The sequence below is a fragment of the Durio zibethinus genome, chromosome 22 (assembly GCF_047325235.1).
Source record: "Durio zibethinus cultivar Kanyao isolate XHJ-2024 chromosome 22, ASM4732523v1, whole genome shotgun sequence".
NCBI classification, from domain to species: Eukaryota; Viridiplantae; Streptophyta; class Magnoliopsida; order Malvales; family Malvaceae; genus Durio; species Durio zibethinus.
In genome coordinates, this window is record NC_143183.1 from 18287682 (window position 1) to 18314737 (window position 27056).

At 29.4% G+C, this 27056-nt stretch overlaps 2 protein-coding genes and 2 pseudogenes across 5 annotated transcripts; 2 read left to right on the plus strand and 2 right to left on the minus strand.

Moving 5' to 3' along the window:
• Positions 1 to 9364: 9364 nt before the first annotated feature.
• On the plus strand, positions 9365 to 12297 carry LOC111307391 (CASP-like protein 5B3). Its single transcript, XM_022905403.2, has 3 exons — positions 9365 to 9798; positions 11577 to 11709; positions 11820 to 12297. The coding sequence occupies exons 1-3, from the start codon at positions 9668 to 9670 to the stop codon at positions 12012 to 12014; spliced, it is 459 nt and encodes a 152-aa protein (XP_022761138.1). The 5' UTR covers positions 9365 to 9667; the 3' UTR covers positions 12015 to 12297.
• A 1333-nt stretch (positions 12298 to 13630) lies between these two features.
• LOC111307134 (WAT1-related protein At4g08300-like) lies at positions 13631 to 16520 on the plus strand (annotated as a pseudogene). The gene is made up of 7 exons (XR_016331914.1): positions 13631 to 14231; positions 14343 to 14405; positions 14590 to 14705; positions 14790 to 15021; positions 15297 to 15455; positions 15548 to 15687; positions 15825 to 16520. The product of XR_016331914.1 is annotated as a WAT1-related protein At4g08300-like (transcript).
• A 150-nt stretch (positions 16521 to 16670) lies between these two features.
• Positions 16671 to 18811, minus strand: LOC111306709 (transcription factor bHLH104-like). 2 transcript variants are annotated; one of them, XM_022904518.2, is made up of 5 exons: positions 18638 to 18811; positions 18409 to 18489; positions 18144 to 18221; positions 17731 to 17893; positions 16671 to 17126 (listed from the first exon to the last, which is right to left on the minus strand). In XM_022904518.2, exons 1-5 carry the CDS (start codon positions 18721 to 18723, stop codon positions 16878 to 16880), a joined length of 657 nt encoding a protein of 218 aa, XP_022760253.2. In that variant the 5' UTR covers positions 18724 to 18811; the 3' UTR covers positions 16671 to 16877. The 2 variants fall into 2 exon arrangements, with proteins under 2 accessions (XP_022760253.2, XP_022760252.2); XM_022904517.2 differs by having other exon boundaries at positions 18409 to 18492; positions 18638 to 18810.
• A 2710-nt stretch (positions 18812 to 21521) lies between these two features.
• LOC111306711 (electron transfer flavoprotein subunit beta, mitochondrial-like) lies at positions 21522 to 24769 on the minus strand (annotated as a pseudogene). The gene is made up of 5 exons (XR_016331915.1): positions 24518 to 24769; positions 24155 to 24439; positions 23256 to 23333; positions 22740 to 22836; positions 21522 to 21882 (listed from the first exon to the last, which is right to left on the minus strand). The product of XR_016331915.1 is annotated as an electron transfer flavoprotein subunit beta, mitochondrial-like (transcript).
• Between the last annotated feature and the right edge of the window lie 2287 nt (positions 24770 to 27056).

A 27056-nucleotide genomic window follows, 5' to 3' on the forward strand; every position in this document is an offset into this window, starting at 1 on the left:
AGGGATTGATTTTTTTATTGTTGAATTTGATCCTAAAAAAAATATGCAAATCTTTTTTTTTTTTTTGTAGATCTTGTTTTTTCCAGTAAATATGATTTTTTTAAAATTTTCTTATAATTTGATGTTTTATTATCTATATTTTAATTTATCTTTTATTTAATTAGAAGATAAATTAATAACTTTATAATATTAAAAGGGAAAGGGTAAAATGATAATTATCTAAACTAAACAGGTGTCAAGATAACTATCCCTTACACTATGTTTGGATTTTACAAAATGAAGGAAAGAAAAGGAAAGGTAACGAAAGCAAGGGAAAAAGGAAATCATTCCCTGTTTGGAAAAATTTTAAAACTTAATAAAGGAAAAAAATTATATGTAAAATGTCTAATATAACCTTCTTATATTTTCTCATGGTATTTCTTTTTTTACTGACCTAACCACTTACAATAAAAAAAGAAAGTTGCCGTTCACAGACATATGAAGAAGAATATCTATTGCTTATTAGTAAACTTTTTTCTTTACCATCTACCCTTCTGGATTTTTCTGATTGCAATTTGTATTATTTTTAATTATTTTTAATTTTTTACATATACTCAATGTAGTAGTCGTAATTTATTTATTATTTATTTTCCCAAGAACTTTTTGTTTTTATTATTGTAGTTTTTGTGCTTCTCAAAGTAATAATTCATAAAGAATTAAATAATAAGTTGTATAGGTTTGGAATTTCAAAAACAGACAACAAAGTGTGAGAAAATTGTTATAATAATATATTTTAATTAACGAGTAGAGATCGTGTTAACTTCTCTTCGTGATCCCTCTTTTTATTATATATATGGGGTAAATTTCATCATAAGTCACCTAACTTATATCAAAATCTTATTTGGGTCATTGAATTTTAATTTATGTTATTCAAATCACTAAAATTTGTTAAATATATCAAAATTAGTCACTAAGATACTCTAACATGGGTGCCACATCATCTTTCATATTATTTGCCACATCAATTAATTAAATTAATATAATTTCATGAAAAGTTATTAAATTTCTATTCAATTTTTAAATAAATAATTGAACTTTAATTTGTCACTACAAGGTCACTAAAATTTTTTAAATATAGCAAGTTTGATCATTGTAATAAATTCATCTTTGGACAAAAATAAATAAATAAATTTCATCCTAAAATAAAAATTAAATAAAATCTAAATATTAAACTCAACCAAATAACATTTAGATTTTTTAATAACCAAAAAGCCTCTTATATCCCACAGAAAATAAAAATAAAAAAAGTATATCCAAAGAAAACATACTTGTAATAAATATTTGTTAATAAATATTTGTTTTTCTAAAGTATTACTACTTTTATTTAAATTAAAGAGTATAAATATTTAAATAAAAAAATATTTATAATTTAATTAAAGTATTATTTTTAATAACAAAAAATATTTAATTAAATTGACAATTAAAATTTTACATTTAATACTTTAATTAAATTGTAAGGACTTTTTTATTTAAATATTTATATTCTTTAATTTAAATAAAAGCAGTAATACTTTAAGAAAAACAAATATTTATTAAATGTCTATTTGCTCTGAGTTTACTTAATTCTTTTTTTTTTCTTTTCTATTGAGTATAAGAAAATTTTTTATTATATAGAAAGTTTAGATGTTGTTTGGTTGAGTTCGATATTTAAATTTTATCTAACTTTTATTTTGAATGAAATTGATTAAAATGATCAAATTTGATATACTTAATAAATTTTAATGATTTTGTATTGATAAATTAAAGTTTGGTAGCTTATTTGGAAACTAGGTGAAAGTTTAATGATTTTTTATAAAATCATATGAATTTAGTTAACTGATGTGTATAGTTGATTGCGTGGCAACTATGTCTTTTTACTACCAAAATTTGGATGGAATATATTAGAGTGATTAATTTTGATATACTTAATAAACTTTAATGATTTGGACGAGACAAATTAAAGTTTAGTGACCCAAATGGGATTTAAGTATAAGATGAGTGCTTACAATGAAATTTATCCTATATATATTCTACAGTAATATTAGTAGAAATGTATTTGTCCGATCACCACTTTTTCTTCCATTTGTTTGTCCATCTAATTTTTTTATTGATTTTTTTTCTTCTTATATTGTGTCAAGAAATGAAGTTTTGTACTGTGTAATTAATTATTCAATTTTTTTTAATTTTATTATAGCCTTGTAATGAATTTGGGATTTTTGATACGTTTGCAAAAAAAAATAATTTGTATTAGGAGCTACTAAGTAAATAATTGTTTAAAGAACTCAACAAAAAGAAAGGATTTTGGTAATTTTGTATCCAAAGAAACATCTTTCTTTTAAAAGCTCCTTCCATTCATTTTTTTGTTCTTTCCTTCCCACTTGGAGTCATTCCCCCTTGGGATTGATAATCTTAATGTTGCAAAGCAAAGCCTAATCTGATTTTGGAATTGTGAGTTTTGTTTCATTGTTGTAATTTTGTATTTAATTTTTATTAATATTATTAAACATTTGTTATTATAGATGGATAAAAAACGAAATGAGTCAATGATTGAATATTTATGAAAGAAAGATGTCAAAGGTAATTGTCTACATTTTATCTTTAGATGTTTATTTGTACGTATATAAAAAATGATCACAAAGAAAAGTTATTGATTATTGTACGTGTCAAAAATGAAATAGGGTTAGAGATGAAGTAACGAGTCAAATGAATAGTAGTGACAAAATTTGGGTTATTGTAAGAATGGGACATAAGGTTATGTTTTTTTTAGATTTATGTGCAATGCTAGAAAGATATCTTGGTCTACAACCAACGAATTATAATGAAAAAATAAGTTGCTAAAACTCTTTATATATTGTCATATCTTGCAAAAAATAAAAAGATATAATTTTGGTTTAGACGTTTAAAAGAAACGACTAATCGTCATTTACATCATGTTTTAAAAGTTATAATAGAGTTAGATGAAAGATTTCTTAAACAACCCAATGGGTTACATATTTTAGTTGAGGTGCTTGGAAAAAACTAAAATTTTGCCATTCTTTAATATAAGAAATTGTTAGTTACTTTAATTTATTCACAAATTTATTTTTATCCAAATAAGTATATATATATATATATATATATATATATATAATCAATGTCAAAATTGTGTAAAAGCTATTTTTTATTAGTACAAAAGTTTTTTATTTTGATAAAATATGCCGATGTTAAACAATAATAAGTTGTTATGTTATTAATAGTTTATATTTGATATATTATCAATGTATAAATTTTATATACTATCAATAAATCGAATGATATTACTTTATTAATAAGTAAATATCAGTCCTTAAAATAAATGTACAAAAATTAATAATCTTTTTAAAAATTTACTCATTAATGAAATGCATCATCTGATTGATTTCATTAATGAGAAAATATCCTTTAATTTATTGATGGGATATAGAATTTATACATTGATAATATATCAAATATAAATCAAATTTTAATATGCACATAAAGTACCACTACAACTTTGTAAATTCATATTTGACAACTAATTAATTAACGAGATTAACATTTGTCCTTAGTATGCTATAGTTTTAAAATGTGAATATTTCTATATCAGATTTGCTGGAGATTTTTTATTTTCGGTTTGGTAAAATATTTGTAATCTTGCATGTTTATGACATTGTGGTGTTGTTATGTCCTCAATTCTTAAGTTTGAGGTGTGACAAGCCCATTGCAGGGAAACAAATTTAATTTAAGACCTTAAAAATGATCAATCTCACATTGCTAAATCTAAATTAAACATATTTAATGTTTTAGAAACCACAAATGATCCATAATCATCTGTATGCCTCACTTTTCTGCTCAAACTCCAAATTTAACCTTATCAGAAACTACAATTAACTGAAATAGACCCCTTTTGTAGCTCTAACCCAATCCTTTAAAAAAAAAAAAAAGAAAAAAGAAGGTAGACTCTTGTTTTTCCCTGTAAATTTTTAACACCTAGACTAGGTGGTTAGTTGATAGCTCCAAGGACACGAAGTGAAACTGGATTTGATTTCTAACATTGTTTTCGTCAAATAATAAAGAATCCTTGTCTCCGCTAATCTGAATCACACTGCACGTGGCCACTTGGCCTTGTTAAAGAATGCTAAAGCTTGCATCGTCTATTCTTCCATCCATGTATTTATTTGTCGCAACTTGTCTTTTATAGTTGGATGTTAAGTGGCTAATCACAATACAGCATCGATAAATTTTCTTCCCATTCTACTCTCTCTGAGCCCAATGCTTAAATTACATGGCAGCGAGTAATGTATATGCAAAATGCCATAAACCTTCACCCAGAGAGCAGCAAACTTCGCAGTTCAGAGACCAGAAAAAAGATAATATTTTCCGGATCAGGCCCACAATAGCCGGTGTCTGGATTCCTGAATTTCAGTACAAAAACATTGTGAAGGAACTCCTGGATTCTAGACCCAACAATATATGAATATTCATGTTTCTAGGGCGGCCATGTCGAAGGATTATTAGTTTATCTTTACAGTAGTTGGGTTTAAGGCTTGGAAAGACAGGAACTTTTGTCTGATCCAGGGACTTCTTGTCTAGTTCTGGGGGTCGATGTGAATTCTGGACTTTGCATATGTTTTTATTTCTTTCATTGGATGATTGCATGCTGCCTATTGAATAATTAGTAATAAACAGTTATTAATTTCATCGAATCACGTAATTTCTTGGATTAAAATATTGGAACTATCTATTCAGTTCAAGAACAAAACAAGTTTCCGAGTAGCATGTCATACATATCAATATCAGGGGGTACTCGTAGTCATACCGCCACTTCTTGAAAAGAGAGGAAGACAGGAGATCTGATGGAGATCATAGGCAATGGAAAAGTTGAATCAGATTGTGACAGAATGAAAGAACTTAAGGCTTTCGATGCACAAAACTCGGTGTGAAAGGACTTGTGGATTCTGGGTAGTGAACATTCCTAAAATGTTCCTAAGATCAGCCAACGAGCTTGCTGAGGATTTGGATCATACCCGGACTCACATTAGACTTCCTGTCATAGACCTTGATGGTCTTTTAAATGATCATCACAGGAAGATTGTTGATCAAATCAAAATTGCATCAGAGTGACGTAACGTTTAGATATGGAGATATGTCTTTAGATATTAACTTTAAAGAATCGTTATCAATATTTTTTATTTAAGTGTGATTGATCACCTAAAAAATCTATCATTTTAAAGAATATTTAAGCTTAACTAAAGGTCTTTAAAAAAATAAGTTCGGGTCTATCAACCAAAACGGAGTTCGAGAATTCGATTACGAGTTAGGAAGGTTATAGCATCCTCACAATGCCCATCGAAGAATGGTCTCAACTTTATTTCGTGTTATCTATATTAAGCCTAAAAAATTTACTAAGTAATTAATTATTAAAAATTATTCTTAATTGATTCCAATACTTTTGGCAGAGAATTAAAAAAAATCCTTTCACCTCAAGAGTATGCAAGAAAACTACTGTTTCACTTGCGGAGACTCCATCATCGGATTATTTAACATTAAAAAAATTACAAAAAATAAATAAAATAAAATAATAAAAAAGAATAATGATTTACCTTTTGATATAAATCTTTTCCTTTTCATTTTTAAAAAATTTATTGTTTCTATACAAAAAAAATTAATACTTTCAACTTTTTCTTAAAAGCAATTGAAAATTTTTATTTTAAAAGTTTTATTTTTTACGAAAAATTAATACTTTTAACTTTTTACTAAGAATATTTTTTAAAATTTTTATTTTCAGAGAAATTGATACTTTCAACTTTCCCCCCAAAATGTTTTTGAAAATTTTTTATTTTAGAAATTTTATTTTTAAGAAAAATTGATACTTTCCATTTTTTCGTAAAAATATTTTTTAAAACTTTTTATTTTCAGGAAAATTGATACTTTTAGCTTTCCCACAAAATGCTTTTGGAAATTTTTTATTTTAGAAACTTTATTTTTAAGAAAAATTGATACTTTCAATTTTTCCTTAAAAATATATTTTTTGAAATTTTTATTTTATAAAAATCATTAAAAAAAAGAAATTAAAATAAATTAAATTAAATTAAATTAAGAAATACCAAATAATTCTAATTCAAAAATAACAATAATAATAATAATAACAATAATAAATAAATAAATAAATTTAAAAAAAAAACATTAGAATTGCTCGGCTCGGCTTGAAAGACAGAAGCGGTTCAAATATGCGGCTCGACAGGAACGGCTCGACTTGGCTCGATTGGAACCCAGGCGGAGAAATGAGTCGCTGGTTCGGGTGTGCTACGAGTCGGGTCGAATCTTGGTAAAATGCGTGAATCTTGTGGGTTTACTAACGCCAAAACAACGTCGTTTCAACAAGATATATAACGCTAAAAACTCAACCTTTCAACAGATGCGTCTTCCTTCTTCTCTCTTTTTCCCTTTTTTTTCTCCTCCTCTCTAAACAGAACCCAAATTCCGTTTAAATGTTCTATCAAAATCTGAAAAACACGCGGTAATTGAGTTTTTCGTTTGACTATTCGTCGGAAAACTTGAATGTCGTCAGAAAATTACTTGGAATCTAAAATTTTCAAAATTTTTCAAAACAAAAATGTCAAAAATTCGAAAAAAATTTCTTAAAAATTCTAAACTGCCTCTAAACACTATTTTTACTTTTGTTTTCTCTCTATCTTTTTTTTCCAATCCCTTTTCTGTATATTCCGACCTTTATTTATAAAAATTGATCAAAAAAGTTTCTAATCAATCTCAATTCTATCTGAGATTGAGATTCAATCTTTGAATTCAATCTCAACTCTATCAGCTCCTAAATTTTCGATCAAATCCACTTTTATCATTTTTTTAATATTTTTTAATTAATCTGATCATTATCTCATAATTAATAAAAAATGATAAAATAAAAAAATGATAATAATAATAATAAAATAAATAATAATAATAATAATAATAATAAATAATAATAAAAACAAATAATAAATGAGAAAAAAATAATAAATAAATAAAATAAAATAATATGAGCTTATTTTATCCATTTAAATCAAGCTAATTAATTTGAACCTAAATTAAATTGAGTGTATACACATAGGAACGGGGCTTTTTCCAAGTGGTGAACCATGGGTTGCCACCCAGTGTATTGAACAATATAATAGATGGGGTAAGAAAGTTTAGTGAACGAGATCTTGATGAAAAGAAAGAGTTCTACTCGCGTGATCGAGCTAGAAGAGTGAGATTTAACCGTAACTATGATTTGTTTCAGTCAAATAGAGCTGACTGGAGAGACACGTTGTCCGTTTCCATGCCCACTTCTGATCATGTTGAACCCAATGAATTGCCCACCTCATGCCGGTAGACATGTTTTTTTTTCTTCGCATTAATTTACTATATATATTATGAGTTTAACTTTAACATTTTCTAGCCGAATCTTACAGCTCACAATTTCGATTATTAGATGTTTTTAAAATAATTTGTGGCCCAGAATATATGAAGGCAAAGCAACCAGCCAACCACGGTAAATAACCGGTGAACCAAAGTTAGGATTCATTTAGAAAAATAATGAGATTGATTTTGATAAAATTAATAATATAATATTAATTATTATAGTGATAAGATTAAAATTATAATAATAAAATTAAAATTAATAATTAAATATACGTTTGAATTTAAATGTAACGATAACGATGAAATAAATTATAAATAATTATTAAAAATATTATATTTAAATTTATAAGTAATAAAAATTTTAAATTATTTAATATTTATAAATTAATAAATAATTTAAAAAATTAAACTATTTTGTATCAAATAATAATTTTATTAATAAATAATTAAAATTTTGACTTTGTAAGAAAAAAGCTGTTGGAAACTTACATAAAAAATTAAAAAAAAAAAAAAGAAATGAAGAAGTGTGAAAAAAAAAAAAAAAAAAGAAAGGGAGAAGGATTAAAATGGAAAAAAAAAATTACGCTGGAATTTCAGTGGGCCATCATGGGTCCAGTCTAGGGGTGTAAATGATACATTAGTACTCGCAAGCTACTCGGGTTCGATTCGAAAAAAACTCGAATTCGGTTCGATTATTGTCGAGTCGAGCTCGAGCTCGAGTAGCTCGACTTACCGATCGAGCCGAATTCGAGTATTCTTATATCTGACTCGAGTAGCTCGCGAGCCTAATCGAGCTTTTATATTTAAATATATTTTTATTTTTTTTAATTAATAAAATATTTCGAATCCGAGTTCGAGTTCGAGTTCGAGCATGAATAATCGAACTCTTGTCGAGTATACGAATCGAGCTTATTTTTACATATTAATCGAGCTTAATCGAGCGAGCTCGAGTAGCTCGAATTCGATCACGAATCGAGCTCGAGCTTGAAAAATAAAACTCGATCGAGCTCGAGCCGAGTATCGAGCCCGGAGTTGTGAGTCGAGCTCGAGCTCGAGCTTCTCACTACTCGGCTCGGCTCGGCTCGTTTACAGCCCTAGTCCAGTCTCTAACTAATGATAAAATGCGATGAAAATACCAAACGGTGATAAAATAATGTTATCTAAACAGATAAATGATGCGATTAAAGTCTTACATTGCTGCTTCTCAATCCAAATGAGGCCTTAGTTGTGTGCAAAAGGATTCAATAAGATATGAATTATTGTCTTGGTGCGTTTTTTACCTTTAAAAAGGGATTTATGAAATTATTTTAGGTTTTTTTTAATTTGAGAAAAAACTGAATTTCAACCTATTACCACTCTACCCAAAGAGTGGAGAATCATGCATTAATACATCTTAGATTTTTAGTTATTAAAGAGTTTGGACTTACAGTATCCATTAGTGGGTTACTAAAATTAAGATTAGCCAATAATTCTTTCACATAATGAGTCTATATGAAACTAAATATATATATAATTAATGTTTAATAAAAAATGGCTTTTTGTAAAGGTTGTTAATAGCTTAATATGTAACATTAGGATTTAGGCTAGCAAGCTCTCATTAGTGGCAAGTAATTAGCCTAATGAAAATATTTGAATTATTAAAAAAATAATTACTTAACTAAAAAATAAAATTAACCTGGAATATTCATGAAATAAAAACAAAATATAAATTGCAAAAGCAACAATGAAATGAAAAAAAAAAAAAAAAAAAAAAGAGTGTTTTTACCATAGTTAAGAATAAAAAAAAAAAGTTTCAAATAATTGCTTTAAAAATAAAGTGTGACTATATTAGTAAAGCATTGCCTTATCCTTTTACTTTTGACATTTAAAAAAAAAATCCAATTACATAGAACAACATTAAAAGTGGAAAAATTTTGTATGGCAATAACATTATTGTCAATAAACCAGTTTTTTTTCTTTTTTTAATTACATAAATTAATTCCTTTTTTTATTTGCTTTCTTGTTCCACTTGTTCATCCTTCTCTTTCTTTTGTCTTTTTTATTCTCTGGCTTCTGCAAATTCCATAGTTTAATCCATAAGTAATGTACCCCTGTGAAAGATTTTCATCAAATCATCCAATTTCAGTTTGTGGGTCTTTTAAATTTTTCTTAATAAAAGCTTTTTTTTCTTTTGTTATGGTTTGTATTGTGTTTAGATGATCTATCGAGATTTGATAGAAGAGTTTTCGTTGGATTTGGTCGTCGAAAAAAAATGAGGGTATTTCCTGGAAGTCCAGGGACTTTAACTAGCCTGTTTTTAAGGATTGCACAGTGTATTTTTGCAGCTGGATCAATTGCTTCCATGGCGACCACTTCTAGCTTCTCCAATTTCACAGCTTTCTGGTATTTTACTTTTTCTCCTTTATAGTTTCTTGCTGAATTTTTTTTCTTTCTATGTTATTTTCTAAGTCTATGCTTTAAATAGCTAGGATCATAATTTGCTGCCTTTGCTTTTGTTTGTAATTTCTATCTTGTGCTTGGAAAAGTTAAGTAGAAGATCATGTTGGGTTTGGGAATCTTGCAGAGTTTTGATTAGTTGGCAAAACTTAACTTGGTTGATCTGTCAATATTTATTTATTTTGTCTTGACGCTGCAATAATGTTCTGATTCTCTGTTGAGTTTAATGATAAAGGATTTCAAAAATATGCTAGTATATCATTCAAATTGTGAGGTTGAAATATCTGCTTTCTTGCTGTTTATAGTAACAGTGAGTTGAATATATTTTGTTGAGAAATGAGTTGCATTTTGTAAAGAATTATCAGTATAATAACTAAATTTGGAATTTTGTGATGAATTTGAGATATAAATGCTGGTAATTTTTACAATTGTTACACATTGATCAGTGCTTACCATCCTTGTCAAACTGTTGAATTTGTGAAAAAGAGAAGGTCGAGTGCTGACTGTTCGTGTATTTTTCATGATTCAAGTAATTGTATTAGGGAACATTAGATCATTTGTCTTATCTCCATCTTATTTTATCTTTTTGGAAAAGTACTAGGGAAATCAGGATTTCATATAATACTTTGTACACATGGTGATTAGAGAAAAGAAAAGGAAGATAGATATTAATTCTTGCTTTACTTGTTGGGGAAATTCTAATATTCTATATGCTAGATAATGAAAGGATGATTTATGACCATTTTTCTCAGTTTCTGCTTATGCCTGATTAGATAGATGAAAATTTACAGTTGCTTTAGTATGGATGCATTGCTTATAAGGAAATGAATCTCATTTTAGTAAGATCTTGTTTTTGTATCATTTGCATCCTACTGTATTAGGATCAAGTGTATGAGGAAAAGATTGTGCTTTGCGAAGTCATAACTTTGGATTAGGTTTTCTAAATTTTTAGCACTTAATAACAAGCTGAGTTAGAGTGTAGTAGGTTTAAGTGTATGATGATAGAATCTTCATTGATTTTATGGAACCATAGCAGGGGTGATTTAATGCTACATCTCATAGGCATGATATTGGTTTAATGTAGAATTTAAAGTTCTGTCTTCTGAGGTGTGATCAAAGAGTTTTATGCCTAAAACAAATTAGCTAGCCAGATGTGAGACCTAAATAATTCATGTAACCAATGGAACTCTACTAGTTAAAGTATCTAATGCAAGTGCTATAAATTTTGTTGAGTTACTAATCCTTGTGAATAAACATTTGGATCATAACTGCATATTTGTGGTTTAATGAGTCTTCATGGGCCATCAAACATATCAATTCTTATAGCTGTTATGTCACTAAACTGATTTTGATGTCTTCTGCAATCTTATCACCACTTGGTGCAACCTCTAAGAACACTAAATGCATATCTAAGGAATCAATTCCTACATTTTTACCCTTTACTCATTTATTTGTTTCTACAGTAGTTTATATAAACTAGCTACTTCTGCAACCAGAGAACTTTTCAATATGAATCATTCATAAATTAATGGACAAGACGTCCAATTTGAACTTGGTTAATGGTTATATCATCACCAACTTTCTTATAAATATTCCTCTGTACTGATTTGGCTATAGATGATGAGGTTATAGTTAAAAAAAAAAAACTCTTAATTGTTTGCAAATGTATCTCTCAACCTAGGAAATCTAAAGATTTGTTTATGGAGACCATCTTGCTTGTGCAGCTACCTTATTGCTTCAATGGGATTACAAGTTGTTTGGAGCTTTGGTCTTGCGTTATTAGATGGAATTGCCGTGGCGAAAAAGAAGGTCCTCCATAATCCCGTTTTAGTCAGCCTTTTTGTAGTTGGAGACTGGGTCAGCCTCTTTTGAACCTATGAACCTTCTTGATACTTTCATGAAGTCCAATATGATTTTGGAATTAGTTATGTCAATCGAAAGTCATATTGTTGTTAAATTTTACACAGGTGACGGCTACAATGTCTCTGGCTGCAGCTTCTGCCTCAGCAGGCATTGCAGTATTGTACTTTAATGACCTGGGAAGCTGCAAACTTGGAGAAGAATGCCAAAAATATCAGTTGTCAGTTGCCTTGGCCTTCCTTGGTTGGATAGCAATTTCAATATCATCCTTAATTACGCTTTGGCTATTGGCTGGCTGTTAAACCATTTGTTGTACAAGCTTTTGGTTTTCTTCCACCTTCCTAAATCATTGATCTCAGAAATTTTGATCTTCTTGTACTGTCCATACAAAAGAAAAAAAAAAGCGAAAATAGTGTTATGATACTCAACGTTGTTTTATTCCCTCATAGGTATCATTCTTTTTGCTTCTGGTGGTGGTAAACAGAACATTTTTTTGTGGATTTAAAAGGTAAATAGATATGGAAAATTCCTCCTTTACAAGCAATTGAATTACCAAAAGAACTACTTATTGTGATGCAAACATCATTTTTTTTGTTCTTTTTGGAGATGGGATAAAGCAAACATCATTATTTTGTCTTTGTCATGTGAAATTAATTGGCTTGAAAAGTTGGGAACTTCAACCATAGTGGGTTTTGGTGAACTGGTTGCTCAATCATGCTCTTACTAACATGCTTAGACGGCAAGGCATGAAAGTTAAGCACCATTTTGTACTTCCCCTTTTTTCTTCTAACTAATTATATTTATGGATTTGCCATTCTTGTGCTTGTGGTTACTTGCCCTTCCATCTAATTTAACTGGCTGCAATTATAGAATTGTCTCTTTTTCCTTGATAAAACCTTTCCAACAGCTTGTATATTATGCTGAGAGGCCATGAATGTTTTGGCTACTATATGCTTCTACTTCTCTTTCTTTCCATGGTTGGAGTCACTTCTTGCCAATTATACTGACAATTTTGTATCACACCGTTTGACATTGCATTTGCAGTCCAAATCAGCTTTTTGAGAGCTTAAATGCTATGCCAAACTTACCCCTTGTGTTGCAAAACATGTTTTATATACACACACACACACATATATATATATATATATATATGTATGTATGTATGTATAGATATATATGTATATATCTACATACAACATAATGGGAGGTAACCCTTCTTTCATCTCACAAATGATGAATCTCATCCCACAAAATTTCAAAGAAAGAGTTTTAAACTCTAAATCACTTTCGTCTCATAAATGATTCAGTAATGTGTGCCTGCCTAGTGTTTTATTTGTGGATGGAAACTAAAAATAAGTTATAACTAATTTAAGTTGTACCTTTTAAGTGGACCTGGCAAAACAAAGTGTCAACTGAATTCGTCAAAATTTATTAAAGTGATTGTAACAAAAGCTAGAAATTGAATCCCACCATTACTAAATTAACAATATGCGTTACGATTTCATGAAGGGGTTTCATTTTTTTTTCCTCCCTCCGTTTTCGTTGTGTTATGATAATAATCAAAATAAGAAAAGAGTGAAACAAAGTTTAAAAGAAAAAAATCCTGGAGCAGAACATGCATTGCTATTGTTTATCCACTTGATGAAGAATTTTAATCAAATGTCGATATATAAAAATGGAGCTTGAAACTCAGGAATAAGAATAAAATCCAAGACATTCATAAACCAAAGATTCCTTTTGATTTCATGTGCACTGAAAATTTATGGGTGAGCAACACAAAAAACTTGCGAAAAAGTAAAGTTCTTTCCTGCAATGTCACATAAAAGCAAGTATTTGAGGGAAACAGTTTTCATGCTTTCGCAAATTGAAGCAGATATTGATAGGAAGTTCATCTAAGTGTAAAAAGGCAACAATATAGCATAACGAATTAAAGAATCGGGCATCGCTTGATAGAAACTCGAAGCAAGTTGAATTAGAGTTGGTTGCTAACCACCTTTTTCTTTTCTTTCTTTTTTTTTTTTCAGTTTTTTCCTCGTCTCCAATTTAATCACCTGACTTAGTTATGTGAATGACAGAATTTTAAAACCGAAGGTGACGGATCATGAGCATTATTCTTCTTTTTTGCTATCTGGCTTAATCAGGGAATCAATGCAATTTCGAATGGAATTTAATCAAGAACATGATCCTAACAACAACATGCAACAGTAACGGAAATAAAAACAAATCTGCCATTACCTTTTTGAGTGTACATATACTTGTTTGCTCCTTCAGCTTGTGACGCAGTTAAGAGGGAAGAAGTGAGCGGGGGAGACTGTGGCGCAGAAAGCATAATCGTTTTCGGACATTTACAGAAGCTTCAAGCCACATCTCCTCATGGTCCTTGCTCAGGTTGGCTACACTTTCCACTATATTATCACAGAAGCTTGCTTTAATCATGGGATGAATCCTCATGTCCATATAACTCATCGACACATTGTGTCTGGCATCGTCATGTTCCCTTTTGCCTATTTCCTTGAAAGGTACAGAAATATTCATCTTCATGCAAATATTACTTCACCAATCTTGTATGAAAATATTTGCAATCATGTTTTATGTTGACATATATAACTTCTATTCTTTCTTTGCTGCAGAAAAATGAGGCCAAAGCTGTCATTTGCTCTTTTTCTGGAGATGTTTGTTCTCTCCATCCTGGGGTAAGGATGTCACATTCACATTTCCCTTTTTTTCTTATTTTGGTAGATAGGAGGCCGCAGCCTAGGGATGAGGGAAGGGGTTTCAGGTGCTGATACTCGAACCTCAAACTTGCTGGATACCACCTCTTAAGGGTGACTGCATGAATTAACTGAGCTAAGATTACGTTTCTTCCAATTACCTCAGGGTGAGTTTGACTCTCAACATGAATTTGCAAGCTTGAGACACACCTCACCAACTTTCCTTGCAGCACTTGTCAATACTATAGCTTCTTTGACATTCCTAATTGCGGTTGTGCTCAGGTTAGCATCCATCTCGATCCATAAATTATCAAAAGCATCAATGAATATAAACATCAGTTCATATATAGGATCAACTACATGCAGATTGGAGGTTGTTAATCTTCAGAATCCTCGAGGGATAGCAAAAGTTATTGGGACCTGTGTCTCATTGATTGGTGTAACAATGATGACATTGTATAAAGGTCCTGCCATAAAAACTCTATGGCATCCTCTGGTACATATTCAAGGAAAATCTCCCATTCATGAGAATTGGTTGAAGGGTTCAATTCTTACTGTTGCAAGCTGCATAACTTGGTCTATACTGTACATCATGCAGGTAAAATCTATAACCAACTGAGAATAATAATAAAATATAAATAATAAGAGGTAAAGGAAAATACAATTGAAATTATAAATAACTATTTGATACAGCACTGATAAATCCAGGATTAAAAATAGAACAAGAAAGAAAAAGGTTTACAATATGCAGAACTGAGAGATTTTACCAGTTATCTGCATCTTCTGCAAATAACTAAAGATGAAAAGAAAGATAATGACTAATTTCCACACCAGAGAAGCAGAAGTATGCTTATGATCTCCAAAAATCTGTAGGCATTTACATTGAAATGATATCCGGCACCACTATCATTAACTACTTGGATGAGCTTTGTTGGGGCAGCACAATCAGCCGTCTTCACGGTCATTGTGGAGCATAAACCAGATGATTGGAAAATGGGATTCAATATCGACTTCTGGGCTACTGTATATGCTGTAAGGAGCTTATTCTACAGTTAAATAATGAAGAAGTGAAAGAAAATTTAAGTTTGTCTTGTAAATTTGTAGTCACGAATCATCCATGACAGGGAGTGGTGTGCTCCGGTATAATAATCTTCATTCAACTGTGGTGTACGAGAGTCTTTGTGACTATGTTCAATCCCCTTTCAACAATACTGGTGGCAGTTCTTGCATACCTTGTCCTCGGTGAAAAGCTCTATATGGGCAGGTAATTTCAAATTCAATTTACTCATGATGTCTCTGTACCCTATCAAGAACAAAAACTTCATGCATATGCATTTCAGTTAAGGAAGCAGATCAACAAATAACTCGAGGGTTCTGAAAAGTTCACCCATGTTTGTTCAGCATTTTAGGGGGAGTAATTGTCATTGTTGGCCTGTATTTGCTGCTGTGGGGCAAAGATCTTGATCAGGAAGCTCAAATTGGAAGACGAGCAATCTTACTTGGCCTACTATGACCAAGAAAACGACTCTAAAGCACATAAAACCCTTTCAGCTGAAAGGGAAGCATCACAAAAGACGAACACTATAATGAGAAAATGATAAATCCAGAAATTATAATTCAGAAATGAGAGAAGACCAGGGGAAAGGGCATAGAAGAAGCTATACCAAACAAACAAGTTCATTTCCAGAACTTAAAACTTAGTTTAAATGGATGTCTTTATATTAATTTTCTAATTCGAAAAGAATGACAGGGCAATGTTAGCTATGCTACAGAGATTCAAACTACCAGCCTGCTTCCTCCAAAGTTCACCTTCACGCATGAAATTCCTAGTCAATTCTTTATTCCTTCCCTTCTTAATCTCTTTTTCTGGTTAAAATACAAATATTTTATAAAAATTTTTTTTTTTAAATCTATAGTAATTTGCGTGTAACATCTTTATAATTTCTTTATCCCAAATCATATGCTTAAGCAGTAATGAGCAGGCTGTAGAAGTTCGTATAACAGGACCAAACTCCAAAAAACAAGTTACACAAGAATTCACTGCCGCAGGAATACAAACGAACACAAGTTGACTCATTCTTTTTTTTTTTTTTTTGAAATAACAAGTTGACTCAATTTTTAACTTGTAGCATAACCATTGAATTCCCAGAAGCTCTAACACTGAAAATTCTGTCTGGCTAAGAAATTCCAGCTTCAACTGTCAGATTCCAGCAAGAGCTATGAGAGAGAGAGGTATTCAAATTAATGTGACAGTGAAAGAATCATTTATTCAAACTGGTCATTCCAGCTATCCATTAACAATGGTTGAATTCCGAAGGGGAGAATCAAACTTCCAATAAACTATTTACATATCAGCCAAGGCCAAAACTGTGGGAGGATACTCAAAGATATTTGAGATTGTCCAAGTATTTGTAACCTCAACTGACAAGTAAAAATAAAAGAAAGAAAAACGCACTACGCTGCAGGGGGCCTAAGTTCATGATCTTGAGATGTATCCCGTGCTGATGGAGGCAAATATTGCCACATTGGTACCAAACCATAACCAGGAAAAACCGCCATCTTATTTGCCCCAGGATGATACGCTGCTGGGTGTGCAGGAAGATACCCGGCTGGTGAGATGGTCATTGTTTTAAGCTGCTGCTCTATCCTTTCTTTATTTGCCTTCAATACAAGCTTCTCTTCACGAAGTTCATTCTTCTCAGCCTGTTTTAGTGCAAAGTTAACAGAAGGACAAGAGAGAAGGAAAAGAACACTCAAATTTATGATGCAAACTCAAACAACAGAACAATTCAATACTCAAATTTATGATGCAATCTCAAACAACAGAATAATTCAACACTCAAATTTATCATTCCATTTATATGTCATATACAAAAGCAAATAATCAAAATTCAAAATGACCTAGACATGGCAATAAACATGATTCCAGCTCAACCAAATTGAGATCAAAGGGAAAAGAAAAAAATCAAGGTATATTTCCAACTAGAACATCGAAATACTTCTTTTCGATCTCATTAACTTCTCAATTTTATCTATCCATCTCAACAATAAGTGTCATATTAAACAATAAATTGATCCAAATCGTAATGATAAACCAAAATTAAAGTCAGTAACGTCCATTGTACAAGGTACAGAATAAAAAAGAAAAGCGACTTTAACAAATTTAGAAGAACATAAGAAGTTGAAAACCTGGTGTAATTCAATGAACATTTGAGCAATTACATAGCCAAGATGATGTGGATGTCTATTTTTGCCTAAAGAAAAATTTTTCTTACTTGTCTAGATTAAAAAAAGGTAAATAAGTAACCTTTAAACTTTTTATTTCCCCCAATAGCTTTTCATTAGTTTCTTTGAACTCCTGAAACTCAGTTCTTAGTTGGGTCAAAACTCTGATGGCATCATCAAGTATTGCGGATTTATCAATCCTGGCAGATCTCCCAGATTCCAAAATAGAGCTTAGATCCAGAAACCTACAAGAGAATAACAAAATCTGTTCGATTAAATTAAATCTTACCTTCTTGAAAGAAAGAGATACAAATGAAGTATACAACTAACACTCAACTCAAAGTTGTCATCATTTTTAACAATGAAACCAACAAAAAGAAAACTGCAACCATTAACCAAAATCTATGCCTTTGTTTTAAAATAACAATAGTAATACAGGAAAATATAAAAGGTTATAACAATTTCTTGAAGAATCTAATCGAAGAAGATACATGCCTTTCATTCAATCTCTCCCGTCTCAATTTCTCACGGCAAGCTTTGTTCCCTGGCCTGCTGCATGATCCACTGCGCCCCCTGACAAAGCCATTAATTGCAACATTTCTTTAAAATGAAGAATTATAAGTATTAAACATAGCGAAACTAGAATAAAATCCTGGGGGAAAAAACACCCAAACAGAGTTTCTGAATTATATTTAATAATAAAACTCTCATAAAACTCTAAAAAATAAGACAAATTTTGAAATATAATTTGAAATAATACCTTTTGCGCGAGCAATCTCTATCTACGAATTCGTTTTCTTGATGCACAATATTTCCAGATGAGAATTCAATTTCTCCACCACTACTGAAACAAAAAGAATAATCATAAATTGAATTTAAATCTAATGAAAAAACAAAAAAAAATCCTTAATTAATTCAGAATTTACTATAAAAAAAAAAAAAAAAAAAACAAAGCCTAGATTAAACAGAAATTAAAAAATGAAAAGAACCTATAATTGGGCAAAAGCAAATCTGGAGAAGTATTTTCATCGATGAAACTAAAATCCAGAAAATCCCAGTCTTCTATTGAATCCATTTTTTTCACAACTTTCACACACTTTCTTTTTTTTTTTTTGTAGAAATTCGCACGAAATATATACGGTAGGATAAGATACTGGATTGGAGCAGAAATTATGAAGTTTTGGGAATTGAAAGTGGAAAACGTAGGTCCAATGACATAGGAACACGTGGAGGAGTCTGACTTTGGGAAATGACCGGGCTGCGGGCCGCCGCGTCGCTAACTGATAAAAGTAGCTTGTAAGTGGTAAGTGCCCCAACTCAATTTCGGCGGTTCATATATTTTTGGATTAAATTTTCACAAATTAAAAAAAAATTAAAGAACATTTGCTCAAGTAAAAAAAAAAGTTGTTTTTTTTATTTAGTTTCTGTATTTGAATTCATTAAAAGATCGTAAAAAAATAAATTTTTACGAATTTATTAGATTCAATTAAGTAAATTTATTTGAATTTGCAAAAATATATTAAAAAAATAAAAAAAAATATTTTTTGCTTAATAAAATATTTATTTTATAAAAATAAATGATAATAATAACAAACCAAATCTTATATTATATAATCTGGCTCAGTTGTATAAAAAAATTCATATTAGATTATAGTTTTGAATTTTTTTGTCCATTTAATTTTATCAAAAATAATATTTTTATCTACTTCTAATCCTCGTATCATTTTTATTATTTTATTTACATTTTATGTAATTTATCTCTAGATATTTTGATCTTTTTTAAATTTAAGAACACATTTTTCTCTTAATTAGTGCAGTTTACATTTCACATATCCAAATATATTAAATGTCCCTCTCTCATTTTTCCTCTATTTAGAATACTCTTAATTTTTTTCAAATTTTTTTAATTTTTATTTTGTCTCTTATAATCTTATCTTACCTTTATCGAAAATAATTACTCTTTGATATTATCTCATTATTTAATTTAATCACACTAACTCTTACTTTTGTATAATTATTAAACTTACATTTCATATATTTAATTTTAGATCTAATCAATTTAAAACTTTTGAGACTCTAGTTATACTTTCATAATTTTAATTTCGCATTAAAATCATTATTAATTTCAACAATTAAAATTATATCAGCAACAAAAAACATACTCCATGGCTCTTTGTCTTAGATATGTTCAATGTGCTAGTCCATCACTAATGCAAAAAAAAAAAAAAAAATTTAATACTAAGTCTTGATGTAATCCTAAGGCAATTGGAAAACTATTAGTTACATCCCTAGATGTCCTCACATACGTTACAATTCATTTATAAATGTTTTTAACTATGTTAATGTACTTTAAAAATAACATCTGGTATTTTTTGCAAAATTACCATGGTAATGTACTTGCTAAAGTAATCTTATTACCAAAATGATCTTAACACTAGTGATTTGAAATTATTTTATTTGATTAATAATCATTAATTCTTAAAAATTAAAAATCATTATATTTAGTATTACTAAAAATAAAATAATATTTTATTTAAAAGTATGAAAATAATAATATATATTATAATAATTACATAAATTAATAATTTAAGGCTGTTTAAAGATAATAACTTGTAAAATATTGATAATAATTTGTAAAATATTAGTAATATTTATTTTTTATAATAAAATTTTATTAAATTATTAAATTAATAAATATATATATTGATAAGTAAATTGATTTTTATAATATAAATTATGTAAAAAAAATTTTAATTAGAAAATAAAACTAATTTTTTAAATTCATAATAAACGAAAAACAAAAAATTATATTATATATAAAATATTTTAAAAAGTAATTAAATACATAAATTATTTTTAAACTTGTTATAATGAATATTAATTTGAAAATGTAAAAACTTGTATTATAAAATAATTACAATTTTAAGATGCAATAATTTTTGAATTTACATATTAAATGAATAAAATTGATTATTATTAATTTTACATATTATTTGACTTGATTATAAAAGTTTCTTACCTTTTTGTATAATAATTAGATCATCCTCTAAAACAATAATTTGATAACTCTCGGTGATCTAAGATTACTACCACGTAAGATCATTAAATGCTTATCAAACATAGATCATCATAATTTTTGTAGTAATCACCCTATACTAAATACTACTTAAATAAACTATTTTCTTCATTAAGACCCACCAAAACACCTTTTAAAAAACTCTATCGTATACTTTCTCTAAGTCAATAAATATTATATGTAAATATTTCTTTTCCGCTCAAAAACCCTCCAACAAAAATCTTAATAGATGAATTACTTCTATTGTATAACCTCTTGACATAAACTTAAATTGATTTTAAAAAATAATGATCTTATGTCACAACTTACATTCAATATATATATTAATATAATTTTTTTTTTTTATATTATTATTATCAAAATATTTAAACTTTGAGTGGAGTCCACTTTAATTTCGGAACACCAAGTGCCACTAGGCTAGAATATATTCATGTGGAAAGTGGGAAGACTCTTTCCGCCTCCACTGTGAAATTTCAATGGCAATGATGGCACATTCCCCATCTTCAAATAACATCTTTTTCTTTTCTTCTTTAATTATCTATCACCTGCATATTATGACAAACCTCGGCACGAAAATGATAGATCATTTTTTTTCTCCAATTTCTCCAATACCCATCAAAAAGTGAGGAAATCAATAGCCATCAATAAATAAGGAAAATCAAGATGCGATATATAAAAGAATGGGCTGGGGTTCAAACTTCAAAGTAAGAACAACCACAGACCTTGGCCCAATCCAACCAACAATATGCTCCTATGGAGAATCATATCAACCTTCAAAAAGAAATGACACATAAATAGAGCTAGAGGCAAACGGAGGAAATTTATAGACTTTCATTTCTGTAAACTTTCAGGGTAAGTTCAGGGTCATCAATTAATTTGAGAATGCTGTGAATCAGTAAAGACCAATTGTCATAAGAGAAGTGGGAAATTTTCATATTACATGAGCTTCATTTTTAAGCTTGTCGATCAGCTCATCAACAGATGATAGAATTACTCCTGCTTTTCTCTTTGGGCGGTTCTTTGACTTGAACAACCTCTAAATCGGATTTCATTCCCACATTCAACTCTTCTGGATTATACTTCATTATGGGCTCTGATTTTGCCTTCATTATGCTGGGAAGTGTTGCATATCTAGGCTGGTTCAGTCTTAAATAAGTGCTGCACATGACAGATGAAGTCAATATTACCAGGAATTCTATTACAGAAAATGCATAGTCCGAGGCAGTTTTTATGTGTTGAAAACATATGATCTGTTTTCTCCATTACATTTGCTGTGCTGCTACAGCATCAGTGGAAGTGTATATTCCAGAAAGAGCAAACAAAATGGCATCAACCTATGATGAGCAATTGGCATTTTGAGTGTTAGTCTTTTTAAGGTTACTTAGAAGTTGTTTTAAAAACATAACTAACAATTTTATAAGAATGAATTTTATCCCACACTTGTAGGGCTCCCATCCAAGTAATTTCCCTTTTAAGGCCTTTTCTGACCGGTAGCTTTGTCAAGCATTTTGCTTGAGAATCTCCTTCTCATACATACCAGGATTCCCATTTTTTTTTCCTTATTAAGGCTAGCGCAATGTGCATGGTGACTTAGAAACTTAGGGGAAACCCTCAACAAAGAAGACATAACCTCAAACCAACCTCCCTCACCTGAAACCACCACAACTGAATAATAAAACATAAAACCTAAGATACAGCTTTTGAACATCTTAATGAGGTAATATGCCTGGCCACATGGGAAAAAAAAAATTCATCCAGTCCTTTCTTCCAAGCGCCAACCTCACTATATGTTATTTAGAAATCAAGTGTTTTACAACAGTACAATAGTTATCATGCTTACTTTAAGTAATTAAAAAATTGTATGAATTTGCATCACATGTAACCTCTAAATAGCAAATCTTTAATAGTTATTGTGTTATTAGAACAGCTTTAATGTGCCAGACCCAAATAATGGATTCCTTATTAGTGATTACTTATATAATGAACACCAAAAATTAACTGGATCAGATACTTACGTGATCACAGCAGGCAAATCCAAACACAGTGTTTCAAGACCACCATCAACTTCTCTATCTACTGTTGCCACTTGTTTCTTCTTGTCCAGCACAACCTACTAAAAAGCAGCAGTCAGGAACACAATAAAATTTGAAATACTACCATGCATATTAGATAGGAAAGAAAGGTAAAGAACGAAAACCATGGCAACAAGAGAGTTACTTGTATGAATAATTAAATATCAACCAAATTTAATTAATAGTACATTAAAAGTAAATCCCAATATAATTACAGCACTTTCACCTCAACATTCTAATACCACTGACATTCATACAATGTAAAAAATTCCTCTTATGATCTTTGGTATGTTCTAATCAAACAAAAGATCATTTTTCATCCAAGAACAAGCAGTACTAGTAAGTTAGAGCTTTATATGAACTATGAAGAAGTATGATATCAACCAAAAGAAACAAATAAAAAAGCAATGTAGCAATAGAAGAGTAGTTTCTCAAGAAATTGACTGCTGAACTGACCTTTTGAAGCAGAGGTTCCCTGTGACCATCCAAGCAGCCCAGCTATCATTTGCCTGTTTGATTGCAGTCATCATCAATTGCCTACACAAGTATCTGGAGAATAAGAAACAACAATTTTCCAAATAAATTTCTCCAACGAAGAGGTAGTAAAAGAAGAACAAGGGAATGAGCTCCACTTAGAAACAGCAACAACCCACGGCAGAAGACATGTCTGAATTTCAAGAACTTTAACAGCACCATACTCATTGAAGGCTCAAACACAAAGAGAACTTCCCTGTGAAGCTCTCTTGTTAATGAAGTAGACACCTAACACAACTCTTGCCAAGTAAGAAATGGTGGGAAATGAAAAGAAACTAAATGTAATCAAAAGATAGAAATGCATAATCTTTTCCATCAATAAGCTCCGCTCAGCTAAGACCTTTTTTAAAACTAAAATTAATTGAGATTATGACCAGACTTATCAGTAGACTAAAGACCAATACTTTAAAACTGGAAACGTCATTCCTATTCAGTTAACTCCATGTTCTCACTTCTTAGTAATCATTTGAAATGGAAAAAGAACCAAGCTAAAAAATCATACACCTTTTGAATTAGCAATTAAGTTTCATTAAACGGTAAACAAAAACTTGCATATCCATAATCAATCAAACTTTTTTCACCTCAATTCAAAATGCAAAATGGACAACTACACTGCTACATAAAACCAAACAACAAGATTTAAACTTTCCCCCAGTAACAAAAACAGCACCTATAAACCCCCCCCCCCCCCCCCCCCCCCCTTACCTTCAATTCAAACTACCCACAAAACAAAGCATTTCGGAACCTTCATCCTTAATAATAATAATAATAATAATAAAATCTGAAAACAATCAGAAACAAGGAAAAGTAAGAGGAAGATAAACCTGCTTTCCAAGAATGAGCAAGCCAGGATTCTCAACCTCAACAAGCCTCTTCAAAACCTTAGCGACTGTGAGAGGAACCAATTCACGAACAGCTTCCACATGAATCCCTCTATCAGCACCCATGGCCAGACCCGTCCGCAGAGTATCCACACAGTTGGCGGGTCCCATAGTAACCGCCACGACCTCCTTAGCCAACCCAGCTTCCTTAATTCTCAAAGCCTCTTCCAAAGCTATCTCGCAAAACGGATTCATCGACATCCTCACATTCTGGGTCTCAACCCCACTCTACAAAATAAAAAAGCAAACTTTTTTTTGCGTGGAAATTGTAATGAATTGAAAGATTTTGGGTTCCATTTTGTTTACCTTCTCGGGGTTGACTATGATCTTAACATCGTAGTCCAGGATTCGTTTTACGGCTGCCTTTTTCTTCATGGTTGGCAATTTTTTCCCTTTTCCCGTCGTTTTGGTCTTTGATATTGAAGCTTTGGCACTGGAAGTTGAGACGTAGAGAAGTAAAGAAAGTTTTAGCAGAAGAAAATGGAAGGCAAGCAAAGGAAACCTCGTATAAGATTTTCTTTTTCCTAATACAAATTTTTATTTTGGGTAATTTATCCAAACAACTTTTGGGTATAGCGTACTATTAGTAAGTTTTTATGTGAAGTTATTAATATAAAAAACTATAATCATAATTAAACCCTTTAGGTGAAACGAATAAAAAATTTTAAAAATATAGAGAAAAAATTTTATAATTATTTAAAATTATTTTGAAATGTAAAAAAAAAAAAAAAAAATGGACAAATAACGTACAAGTTTTTAAAATGAAGAAAAATTACTGAAAAGTGAATTTAAAAATACGAATTCTAATTTTACTTTTTTAAAAAATTAAATTAGAAATATAATTATATTAATTTATACCCTTTATTTTATGATTTTTTTTTGTCAATTCTTGAGTTAGTTTCAATCAAAGATTTTAATATTTGTATATATTATATTTCATATAAAAAGTATCTTGTTATATATAACGCTTTAAGTTGAATTTAGTATTATAAGTTAATTGATATTAGCTCAATTATGAAATTTACATAAAAAGGCAAATATAAAAATAATAATAAATCTAAAATTAAAGATATATATCATTTTACTTTTTTTATGAAAACATATTTCCTTTTAAAACAAATTATCCACTTCTTAAAAAACTTACCATATTTAATCATTGGATAACTTATAGAAAAACACAATATAATTTGAGATGGATTAAAAGTGACTTATGAGATTTAAATTTTAATACTTAATTATCCTGAAATTTGATTTATTACTTTTTTTTCAAATTTTTTTTTTTTTTGTAATTTATTCAATTTATGTTTCTTAAAACTTTTTTTTTTTTACTTTTTTCTGTTTTTTCATTCTTCTTCAATCATTTAAAAATCAATTATTTCTTATCTATAAATCATTTATAACCAAAGATTCAAAATTCAATCAATATCAATTTTTACATCTATACCCATCTCAAAATTAAAAATTTCGATCATCCCCTTCAACTTGAGACAACAATTGAAAAAGTTTTGATATCAAAGATGAAACAAAATATTCCGTTTTATAGAAATTAAGATCCAATGTTCCATTTTCACAAATACAAGCTTTCTCTTCGCTATTATTTTCTTATGTTTTTGTTTTTATTGTTGTTGGTATTGTTTTTGTTACTGTCTCCATCTATTCCGATGCTATAACCTATTCTCTACTTTTCTTCTTTTTTGTGTTTTCTTTTTATAAAGTTCACATGAAACCAGAATTCAAACAAAAAAAGAAGAAAATGAAATTTTATGATTGATGAACATTTAAAAGTTGAGGATTTAAGGATTATTAGAAACCATTTGGTAAAATGCTTCAACGAAATAGATTTTATAAAATTTGATATCTTATGGTTACAAGGGGGGAAGAGGATGTTTCTTCTGAGGCAAATGAAGAAGTGTAACTTAAATTAGGTAATTATAATTAGTTTTATTTTCATGATTTCCAAATTTGTGGTGGTTGGGTTAAGAAAATACTTTAAATGGTTAAATTAATTAAATGGGTGAGATTTAGAATGATCGAGTTGGAAAATTTGAGGAAAAAAGAGGTGATAAAAAGAAAGTTGGATTAACTAAGAATGAGATTAGGAAGTTTGATTAAAAAAATGATTGCAAAAAAAAAAAAGAGTCAAGAATTTGAAGGAATAAAAAAGGAAAATAGGAAAAAATGTTGTTGGTAAGTAAAATAAAAAATATTTAAGGCATTAATGCTAAAACTAACAGAAATAAGTTAAATACTAATAAAAATAATGCACAAGGTAAGTAAGCGTCAAACTTTAAAGAAGAGGCACCTTCAAATTGCCCCAAACAGAGGATATTTTTTTTTTTTATAATTTATCCTTAATTATTTAATCTCTTACCATTTCCAACACCATTTATTTTAAAATATCCACGTAATAGATGGGCAAATTCTAGTATAAATTTAATATGAGTCTTAACTCATTTAGAACAAATGTTGTCGGAACCAAACTGAATTGGTCGATCAGATTTATATTGAATTGAGAATCAAACCGGTCCAATCATATAAATATATAAAATTTAAATATTTTGCAATAAATATCATGTCTTTTACACAAATTTTAAACTTATATCTTCTAAATTTATTACATAAAACAAAATAAATTTTTGGTTGCCTAATGTTTATATATATTCTTGACTTTTGATTTTTTTTTCAAAATCATTATTTATTCAAATTTATTAAACCTTTGGTTTTTTAACGTTTATATTCTTACTTTTTTTTTTTTTTTTGACTTATGATTTTCCAACTTCTTTTTTTAAAAATGAGATTATGGTTTTTCAACTTCTTTTTTTTAAAGATGAGATGGTTATACAAG

Bases quoted from the DNA above. Each gene is read 5' to 3' on its own strand.
- LOC111306709 (XM_022904517.2), bottom strand. From the start codon at position 18,723: ATGGATTCAATAGAAGACTGGGATTTTCTGGATTTTAGTTTCATCGAT. The intron at 18,493-18,637 runs GTTCTTTTCATT...TTTTTGTTTCAG, and splicing joins TTGCTTTTGCCCAATTATAG to TAGTGGTGGAGAAATTGAAT. The intron at 17,894-18,143 runs GCATGTATCTTC...ATTCTCTTGTAG, and splicing joins CGGGAGAGATTGAATGAAAG to GTTTCTGGATCTAAGCTCTA.
- LOC111307391 (XM_022905403.2), top strand. From the start codon at position 9,668: ATGAGGGTATTTCCTGGAAGTCCAGGGACTTTAACTAGCCTGTTTTTA. The intron at 9,799-11,576 runs GTATTTTACTTT...TTGCTTGTGCAG, and splicing joins TCCAATTTCACAGCTTTCTG to CTACCTTATTGCTTCAATGG. The intron at 11,710-11,819 runs GTCAGCCTCTTT...AATTTTACACAG, and splicing joins TTTTTGTAGTTGGAGACTGG to GTGACGGCTACAATGTCTCT.